General features: G+C 32.2%; 3 protein-coding genes across 6 annotated transcripts in view; 2 read left to right on the top strand and 1 right to left on the bottom strand.

Annotated features, from left to right (window-relative positions):
* Urm1 (Ubiquitin-related modifier 1) overlaps nt 1-5,632 on the bottom strand; it is a 7,295-nt gene extending 1,663 nt beyond the window's left edge. Inside the window, exons 1-3 of the mRNA XM_018024959.2 lie at nt 5,446-5,632; nt 5,307-5,371; nt 5,167-5,248 (exon numbers count right to left, since the gene is read on the bottom strand). Coding sequence (XP_017880448.1) covers nt 5,167-5,248; nt 5,307-5,371; nt 5,446-5,489 — 191 coding nt within the window. The 5' untranslated portion in view covers nt 5,490-5,632. The remainder of the gene's footprint in view (nt 1-5,166; nt 5,249-5,306; nt 5,372-5,445) is intronic.
* LOC108625175 (uncharacterized) lies at nt 713-4,807 on the top strand. The gene is made up of 5 exons (XM_018024958.2): nt 713-1,397; nt 1,469-1,900; nt 2,008-3,974; nt 4,043-4,260; nt 4,324-4,807. The coding sequence occupies exons 1-5, from the start codon at nt 1,049-1,051 to the stop codon at nt 4,451-4,453; spliced, it is 3,096 nt and encodes a 1,031-aa protein (XP_017880447.1). The 5' UTR covers nt 713-1,048; the 3' UTR covers nt 4,454-4,807.
* On the top strand, nt 4,918-9,958 carry LOC108625174 (kinesin-related protein 4). Of its 4 annotated transcripts, none has more exons than XM_018024956.2 (7): nt 4,918-5,074; nt 5,836-5,975; nt 6,088-6,315; nt 6,399-6,863; nt 6,994-9,065; nt 9,140-9,330; nt 9,406-9,958. In XM_018024956.2, the coding sequence occupies exons 2-7, from the start codon at nt 5,867-5,869 to the stop codon at nt 9,536-9,538; spliced, it is 3,198 nt and encodes a 1,065-aa protein (XP_017880445.1). In that variant the 5' UTR covers nt 4,918-5,074; nt 5,836-5,866; the 3' UTR covers nt 9,539-9,958. The 4 variants fall into 4 exon arrangements, with proteins under 4 accessions (XP_017880445.1, XP_026669474.1, XP_026669472.1 ...); XM_026813672.1 differs by lacking the exon at nt 4,918-5,074 and having other exon boundaries at nt 5,570-5,975; nt 6,088-6,135; nt 6,215-6,315; XM_026813671.1 differs by lacking the exon at nt 4,918-5,074 and having other exon boundaries at nt 5,569-5,975; nt 6,184-6,315.
* The last annotated feature ends 6 nt before the right edge of the window (nt 9,959-9,964 follow it).

The following is a 9,964-nucleotide window of genomic DNA, read 5'->3' as shown; positions in this document are numbered from 1 at the left end:
CAATGTTCTTCCGACGTCTGATTTCTTTTTAAAAAATGCGTTTCTAAAGTGCATAAACTTTTGAGATTGACTATATAGCCAATACATCCTTAAAATAGATAGATTGGTAGATAATAGGTTTTTATTGATTAAAAATTACATATACAGCCATGCTACAATTCTAAATGGCGCGAGATACATAAATATAACGTTGATACATACATATATGCTATGTACTTATGCTTTTATTCCTAATTTGGAACATGCTGTCCTCTACAGACAAATGCACAAAGCTCGGGAGCCGCACTTTTAAGTTCGTACTATGCCGGTCAAATCAACGAACGTAAATTAATACAATTGCAAATACTGTTTTGGATTTCTAATACGATGAAATATGTAATTTAAGTAAACTGTACAATAAGCCCATCATGGCAGCTGTGCCACGTACACAGTACAACAGATAAATAAATAAAAGAAAGTGTATTTAAAAATGGGATAAATGCGCATGTGCATCTAATCATTCGACATTCTAAAATATTTTCATTTGAACTAAGGCGATCTACCTTTCTCTAAGACAAGTAATAAATAAATGAATGATAATATGTAGTCACGTTTGAACCCTTAGAAAAAAAGTTTCTCCTCGACAATCGACGAAATATCCTATACCAACTTAGCTTTCAATCAATTACGATCGAAGGATTCGTCACATAATGTTATATATATATATATATATATATATATGTATAATTGTTCTCGCAAAAATTCTTGAGTATACTATCTGTCACTGTATATATAATAGCAAATCTGCGCCAAAACGAAAACAGTCGCGACTCGCAACTAGCCCGCACCCCGCACCTCGTGTTCGTACGATAGGTAGCGGTAATAAGCCAGTTAGTTACACAGGCCTGCGCAGGACGCAAAAGTATAGAAAGCTCGTGCAATCCTAGCCATCGAAAAGTCCAAAGAAAAAAATATTTATTTAACGTATATTCCATCCGTATTCGCGAGATTTGAAAGTTTTTTGGGATAGAACAAAATATATCTCACACTTTCAGTATCAACATTGACAATGTCGGAACGTAACAAACGTCCTTTGGATGAAACAGAGTCAATAAATAATGATAATCACAATGAAGATGAAATAGAAAGTGATTCAAGTATGTTTAAGAATTATACAGAAGAGCCTATGTTGGAAGACGAAGAAATGCCAACGTACATCAGTATGTCGAGTTCATCGAAACATGATAATTCAAATCTTAGCCACAACTTGAAACAGCAGAACTCATTATTGCCAGAAGACAAACATAGTATAAATTGCATTCTTAATGAACAAGAGGGAAAAGATTGTGTAATATTATCTGAAGAGGAAAGTAGCCACCTTTATAATGATGATGAAAATGAATGTACAGACAGTGAAGGTAAATAAATTGTTGTATTAATAGAACATTCATTAAATGTATTAATTGCCTGTTATATCCATCTTACACAGATATGAATGAAATGGATCTCAGAAATGATAATGCATATTATCTCAATGAAGGTATTGATACAAAATATCAGCATGATTATTCAGATAGAGCATCTGATGATTGTATCTTAAACAATAGATTAAAGCAGCATTATAAAGAGCGAAGTTCATCATTACAAGATTTAAACAACTGTGAACACGATGTTCACACACCGTATAATAAAAGAGGGCAAAGTTTAAATATTTTTAATCACAAATATTTAAATTTGCAATCAAACCAAGTAGCATCTGCTGCTTTACATAAAACGAGGATAATACCACGCAAATACCAACATGTACAAAGTAAAGTAAAACAGTATATCAGAGATATCAAGGAACAAAATAGAAAATCCAAGGAAAAGCATATGAAAGGTCAAGAATTCATAATAAATAAAGACCATAAGAAAAATGAAGGTAATTTACTATTACAGTACAGTAGTCTCATTTTAAAGGCTTTTCTTTTATACAGCTAAGTTTTAAGATAGAAAATATAAGTTCTAATTTTCATTTCTTATTTATAGATAATAGCATTGAGCAAGTGGAAGTAACAGGTAAAACAATAAAGGACTATGCAAAGAAAGTCATTAAGGATTTACAGAGAGAAGAAGCTGAAAATGTTGATATAATTTATGACACAATGCAGATTACTGATAATAATAAAATATCTGACCGAATAATTAGAAACGAATGTTGGAATACAGAAAATGTTGAATACAGTCAAACTCAAAATAAAAAATGCAATGAGAAGTTAGATGTTGATGTGCACATGGAGAATAATAATACAGAAATGGTTAAAGTAGACGAAATTGATAATAGCAACGCAAGTTGCTCTTTAAAAATTACAGATGTTAAGAGTATTCGTTTAGACCCAGACGAATTACAAAATTTTTATTTCGCAAACACTAATACAGACGATCGACTGAATGCTGAGATTACCGAATTGAAATCACAATTTAGACAATTTCATCAAACAGCAGTAGCGGAAAACATGAGACTAAAACAGGAATTAGATGCAGTAAAAAAGTCTTTAGCAAGATATGAAAACGAAAATAGCGCGTCCGGAACGAGAACTAAAGTGCAGGATGAAATGATAGCAATATCTACTAAAAATGAAAATACTGTGGATTCAAGAGAAATGAACACCAAAAATGTGGATTCGAGAGAAGTGAACAACAAAGCATCTGCAAGCAGTATCGGATCTGTAGTTAGTTCGATCGATCATTGGGCAGAGAGTGCGTGCAGTCCAGGAATATCTATTAAATCACCTAATTTAAATTCAATTCTCAGTTTAGATGATAGCATAGTATTAACCAATTATGTCACTCCAAAAAAAATAATCAATCCATTATCACGGACGTTTGTCACTTCGACTCGAATCTTGCAAACACTTTCAAATATAACGCAGGGTAAAACAAGAGTTGAAAGCCCTTTAGCTAGAAGTACTAAGCAACAATTAAATGAAAATTTAATACAAAATCAATCTCAAGATCAGTCGTTTCATGTCAATTGTAATTCATCAATTATTACAAGTTCTAAGAAAAGAAAGGCAACGGAATTTTTCCCCACTTTCGTCCAGCCCGTTAAAATACCTCATACAAGTACAAGATTAGAAATAAAAAATGGTATTAATCCAACTGATGAAGAATGTATAGTTCCTGACGAACATGTAAATCCGCAATCGAAACAAGAAGACAATAAAAACCTGAATGTCTCTGCATGCATTGAAACTGAGATTAAATATCTAAATGATGATGGAGATAATGTAAAACGTTTCATTTGCAAGGACGACAGTAATATTAGAAATGGAAGCTTCTCAATGCAAGCAGTAGAACCAATAAAAGATTTAAAAAGTGAAGAAAATCGAATCCAAGAATGCGGTCCATACTTGTTGGGTAATCTTGAAGTACGAATGTCTGAAGTAAATGGTACAATTAATGTTTGGAGTAAAGAAATAAACTATGAATCTGAAAACGAAAATGACGACGATATAAAAATATTGGAAAAATCGTCACAAAAAAAAACTTGTCGCTGGCCGGACAGATCCCAAACTGGATTTAATAGAAGTCCACTTCAATGTTCAACCAACAAAAAACAAAAATTTCCATCGCAATATAACAAACCTAACGGTTCTGAATATTGTAACTTATCACTAAATTTAGTAAAAGCATCATCTTTAGAAAATATCACTAACAAAAAACATGATGATTCTGGCAGACAAATAAGTTTAAGTGAAAAGTGCAGGTCACCACAGTGTCAAGAGAAGATATATTCCTGTTGTACACATAGCACCGAAACAAAAGACAAGAAACGAAAAGATAGTGTAGGAACACAAGAAAATGTGTATAAAAATAGGCACGTGTCAAATTCCAAATCATTGACAGATAGCATAGATAATCATGCGACTTCCAACACATTTGGTCAGAATCTACCACATTATAATACAGAAGTTCCTCTGATTCCATCTAAACGATTTAATGAAACGACCAAAGTAAGATCACGAAAGCATGATTACTTTATCAATTCTTTATACGTATATAATGTTCTTTATTTATTTAGATGAGACAACGAAGATTGAGTGGTAAAAAAGTAAGAGGGATCCTAGTGGATCTTTTCAAAGGATGTGGGAGTTGCCATGAGAACAATGCTACTAATTTAAATAGTAGAAATATGCATTATCAAAAAGGATCATGTCGTACAGTAAATGATATTCCGCAGATTAGGATTTCTTCTCCATCCAAACTCATATGTGACACTTCTACGCAAGACAATAACAGGTAATGTTGCGTGGTCATAAGAATGCACTTTAATGCAAATTAATGGTTACTCTGTATTCATAGGTGTTGTGATGCACGTACATGGAGGCTTGAAGCTCAGTTAGAAGAAATACGAGCAGAGATGGAAAGAATGCAATCGCGGTTAATTGCAATTGTAGATATGCTGCATAAGCTTAATTCTATAGATAACTAAGGCGTTTCTATCTATTAAGGTCTTTTTCATTTTATTATTCTGTTTCCTTTTTCCTTTTTATTTTCTTCATTCACAAGATCTGGATTATATTATTTCTTCAAAAAGTAGGTCATCAAATTATTAAAATAAAGTAAATGACCAAAGAAAAGTATTCTACTGTATCAGATACATTATTATTTAAGCAATACCCCATACGATGTATGCATATGTAATTCCGGATGGATTTTGTATTAAATATCATGTACTGATATGAAGAAATTGTATTATATTATAATAACATTTGATGTATTATATTATAAAACATCTAGAGACTGATGTAAAATCGACAATAATATGAATAATAATATAAGAATAATTTATGATTATTATACATCAAATTATTTTAAATCTCCAATAAATAAATTAATAATCAATTTAAGAATAGATTAATATAATATTATTTTACTTCATTAAATATTGTTGAAATAGAAAAATAATTAAAGTCGCATGCAAAAATATTTAAAATCCAGTGGCTCTACAAACACCTTCAATATAACGAATGTACGATCCTGTCATGCACACGTGCTATGAAAGTTTTGTTTCCTTCCCATGCCGGAAGTAAGTCACACGGATTTTACTCGGGTATGAAGCATTTTTAATTACTTGCCGGAAGATGAAATATTTGTGAAATGATACATGAAATGTTTAGAGTATTTGTATAATTAATAACTTACACAGTGTTATCTTGTATGAAAAGCTCTGGTCGTTCTCTCAAGAGGTTATCTCGTATCCAGAAAAGTAACTTGTGTATAGTCCCTGTAGAATTTCACGTAGCGATTATAATTTAATATCGTAGAAAGTTTGCGAAACTTACATTCGTTCCCAGATAAGTTCACTTCGTGTCTTTTCTTCTTGTCAAAGAGTAACTCTGCTCCACCTCTGAAATTATTTATAATTTTTTACATTCGTGTGCATTAGGAAAACTTAGCTGAGGCGCAACTGTGTCATGTTACCCAAATTCGATTATGACAGGAATTCCACTATTTTTAGTAGACATTATATTATTTTGCCTTTTTATTAATAATTCTATTTATCTATTTACAAACGAGGAACACTATCTTCGCTAGTCAGTGCGCATAGAAACAATCTGAGTTCCATTCAAATCTGTTCGAATGAATTGTTCCCTTCCATGTCCGCACTCCGCACGTTTCTTGTGTACAAACGTTCAGTACCTTACCTTCACTACCGTGTGAAGGTACCCAAAACGATTGTCGAGCTACTTGTGATACAACACATGCTGAATGCGGCAGTTGTAATGGCGGTTATTAGATAAATTGTTATCCCAGACGTCAAATATTTAAAGAAAGTAATGCACTTTCGTTACATTTTCGCATAATTTTAAGGTGTTCTTGACCGTAAAATACAATACACTTTATGCCTTCAATATTAACGTCCACAATGTCAGAACAAGATGAGCACACTTTGAAGGAAGCAGGTTCGCAGCAAATAAAATTGGAAAAACTCAATAAAGAGCAAACGAAAGGTGAGTCAAGTATATTAAACAATGAAGCTGAAGTTAAAGTTTCACTGTCTAATATTATGTAATTTAATAGAAGAGAGATTTCATTTGTTAACATACTTATCTCTGTTGAAAGATGCGGAAATATCAATGAATGTTGATTCAATTAATTCATCAAGAAATGGTAAATCAACTGTTCATTCCAATGTAAAACCAGATTTACTGCCTCCAGGAAATGAGTACAATCAAAGTTCTTGCTCTAGTGATGATGGAACAGAAAGCGTCTATTGCATAGTATCTTCGGAAGATGAAACTACTCATTCTTATAATGACGAGGATGACGACAGATACATCGATAATGAAGGCAAGTAAATCATGTACGAAATCACTAAACCATTGTAAGATATTAAATAAAAAAATTAATTAATTGTATTATAATTCACATAGATATGGATGAAGCAGATAGACACAGAAATGCAGTGTTAAAGGATGAAGGAAATGACGATTATGAAGAACATCGTTTAAGAGCACGTGTTCATGACAGTGACGATACTGATAGTGAATATGAGAGAGACTGCTTTGATAGGGCATCTGACGATTTTATCTTAAGTAAGAGTTTAAAGCAGCACCACAAAGAACAAAGTTTATCATTACAAGATTTGAGCAATCCTAAACACAATATCCGTACACAATATAATAAACGAAAGCAAGGCCTTATCTTCAAACGAAAATATTCAAATTTGCAACCAAATTTAGTAGCATATTCTAATATTCATAGAACGATACCGCTTAAATATCGGCGTATAGAAAATAAAGAAAGAAGCATGATTAAAGAACAAGGTAACCAATTTAGAGGTAAAAATATGAAGAATCAAGAATCAACAATGAATAAAAACTATGAGAAGGAAGAAGGTAAAGAATGTTTTTTATTTTATTATTTATAGTACTGTCTATTAATGAAAAAGAATGCTTTTTTATATAATTAAATAACCAAATATTAAGATAATGAGTGAAGGCTGTAATCTTCACTTCTTGTTTATAGATAACGACGTTGATCAGTTAGATGCACCAAGTGAAACGATAAAAGTTAATATAGATTTAGCTGTTAATGAACCACAGACAGAAGAAACACAGACTGCTAATTTAATTTATAATACAGTGGAGATTGTCGAAAATTATGAAAACAATCGATTACCTGATAGGATAATTGAAAATGGATACGTGAATACTGAAGATATTCAATATAATCACATACAGAATGAAAAATATGTGGAAAATTCTGATGACAAATTGGAACACGTAAATGAACCTATAGATGTTAGTATGCAGATGGAATGTAATGATGCAGAAGTGGTAGAAGCACATGAAATTGCTAACACTGACACAAGTTGTAACTTAAAAATTACAAATGTTAAAAGCATCCGTCTAACTCGAGACGAATCAGAGAATTTCAGTTTTCCAAAGAATAACGCGGTTGATAGATTGAACGCTGAGCTCACCGAATTGAAAACTCAACTTAGACAATTTCATCAAAAAAGATTAACGGAAAACATAAAAATGCAACAGGAAATAGATGGTTTAAAAAAATCTTTGTCAAAATATGAAGATGAATCTCAAACGTGTGAAACAAAGGATACCATAGCAAATGGTATGATTATCGAAACTACTTCGAAACAAGACATTGTAGCGTCAGAACAGCTAAACAATCAAAATGAGAATATAATAGAGACCGATGAAATAATGAAAATGTCCACAAGCCGTATGGAGCCTGGTATAAGTTACACTAACGAGGCAGAGGCTGTTCACAATTCAGCTAAATCTACTGAATCGACTAATTCAACTTCATTTCTTAACACTGAAGATAATATTGCTACTAGTACAACTTCCAAAAAATTGACAACGCTATCACCAACCTTCGTCACTTCAACACGAATTTTGCAAACACTTTCAAATATAATGCAAGGTCAAGTTGAAGGTTGTCTACCCAACAATACTAACAAATGTTTAAATGAAAATTCCATACAAAGTCAAAATCAGAAATCTGATTCCCCAATCATTACGAGTTCTAAGAAAAGAAAAGCGGAAGTGCTTGGTATTCCTAGTTATGCTCCGCACTTTAAAATACCTAATACAAATACAGAATTCGAAAACAAAAATATTATTAATACGACTGATGTGAAACTTGAATATTCTGTAGAAGATACAAATACAAAACCAAAACAAGAAGATGATAAAATGCTTATTGATAGAACTACGGATGATTCTATATGTATGGAAACTAAGGTGGAATACGTGAATAATCCCGAAGATAGTGTAAAGTATTTTGTATGCAAAAATACCAATAGTATTGGAAATGGCAGTTTCTTGATTCAAGCAGAAGAACCAGTAAAAGATCTGGAAAATGAAAAAAATCGTATTCAAGAATGTGGTCCGTTTTTATTGGGTAATCTTGAAGTAAGAATGTCTGAAGTAAATGGTAAAGTCAATATTTGGGGTAAGAAAATTAACCAAGAATCTGATAGCGATAACGAGGTCGATTTAGAACTATCTGAAAAATTATCACAGAGAAAAGCATGTTGGTGTGATACGTCCCAAACTAAATTTAATAAAAGTCCACTTGTGTGTTCAACGAACAAGAAGAAAAAAATTCCATCAAGATTCAACAAATCTAACATTTCTCAGTGTTGTAACTTACACTTAAATTCAATAAATGCATCATTATTGGAAAGTATAGATGATAAAAGGTACGCGCATTCTTCCAAACGAATGTCTTGTGAGAGTTGCAGTTCATCAAAATGTGACAACAGTTCGCCAAGATGCAACCATACTTCAAGCTTACCAGAAAGAATACATTCCTGTTGCAATCATCATACCCAAACTACAAATAAAGTTTGTAATTGTAAGTCTTATCGAAAGAAACGATCACTCGACGTTAGTTGTAAATGTTGCAAAGATAAGTTTCATAGCGTAGGAATACAACAAGATTTATGCAAAGGTGCACATATGTCAAACTCAAAATCACCTTCAGGCTGCATAAATCATCAAATGGCATGCAATACATCCAGTCAAAAATGTTACGAAGTTCCTCTGAAACGATCTACTGAAACTGCCGAAGTAAGATCACTAAAGAACAAGTACTTTTTTAATGATTTACCGTATATGTAAGTAATGTATCTCTTTAAATGCAGATGAAGAAACAAAAATTGACTGGTGAAAGGGTACGAAGAATCCTTACGGATTTCTTAACAGCACATGAAGGTGGCCGTGATATCAGCGCTACTGGTTCAAACGAAAATAGGTTCCAACAAAAAGAATCGTCTCGTAGACTGAATGATCCTCAACAAATAAAAAGTTCCACTTCTACACAAGACAATGATAGGTAATTCTACTATTAATTGCACTTTACTTATAAAACGGAAGTAGATAGAAATATACAGCTGCCTCTTAATTATAGATACTGTCGTACGTGTGAATCTCAGATGGCGGCTCAACTTGGAAAATTAGAAATGAGTATGGGAAGAGTACAATCCCGATTAGATGCACTTGTAGATATGCTCAATAAGCCTCGACCTACGGATGTAAACTAACAGAATTTCTACAATGTCTTTTGGCCGTGTACAGATCATTCTTTTCATTACTTTATAACTCGTTACATAAGTAATTTCGTTACGTATGGTTTATTCAACAAAATAATTGTACCGCATTTAAGTTACAAGATTAATCGTAGAAATACTAGATACTTTATTTCACTTCATATAAGGTATACGTGACCAATTTTATTAAAGTAAATTGGACTAATACATAAAAGATAGTGTACTAAGCACGTCATTTGTCACTATAACGATTCAATTTGTACGAAAGTGATCATCGTATTTACATATGACTTATTTTACACGAGCGTACAAAAAATTTACGTTTTATAAATTAAATTTATCTGTAGATAAATTACAATATGACTAGAAATTTTGTTTGCAACGATAGACCTTAAAGGATAATTTAAGTGCTTTACCAGT

This window comes from Ceratina calcarata, unplaced genomic scaffold (assembly GCF_001652005.2).
Source record: "Ceratina calcarata isolate Rehan_Ccalc_2016 unplaced genomic scaffold, ASM165200v1 scaffold35, whole genome shotgun sequence".
In the NCBI taxonomy this organism is placed as follows: Eukaryota; Metazoa; Arthropoda; class Insecta; order Hymenoptera; family Apidae; genus Ceratina; species Ceratina calcarata.
The sequence above is the reverse complement of the archived record's forward strand: the minus strand, read 5'-3'. Positions and strand labels throughout refer to the sequence as shown.

What these genes read in the sequence shown, in the direction of transcription:
- LOC108625175 (XM_018024958.2), top strand. Translation starts at nt 1,049, where the DNA reads ATGTCGGAACGTAACAAACGTCCTTTGGATGAAACAGAGTCAATAAAT. An exon ending in TGAATGTACAGACAGTGAAG is followed by an intron (nt 1,398 to 1,468) that starts GTAAATAAATTG and finishes CATCTTACACAG; the next exon opens with ATATGAATGAAATGGATCTC. An exon ending in AGACCATAAGAAAAATGAAG is followed by an intron (nt 1,901 to 2,007) that starts GTAATTTACTAT and finishes TCTTATTTATAG; the next exon opens with ATAATAGCATTGAGCAAGTG.
- LOC108625174 (XM_018024956.2), top strand. Translation starts at nt 5,867, where the DNA reads ATGCCTTCAATATTAACGTCCACAATGTCAGAACAAGATGAGCACACT. An exon ending in CAGATACATCGATAATGAAG is followed by an intron (nt 6,316 to 6,398) that starts GCAAGTAAATCA and finishes TAATTCACATAG; the next exon opens with ATATGGATGAAGCAGATAGA. An exon ending in GATCTACTGAAACTGCCGAA is followed by an intron (nt 9,066 to 9,139) that starts GTAAGATCACTA and finishes CTTTAAATGCAG; the next exon opens with ATGAAGAAACAAAAATTGAC.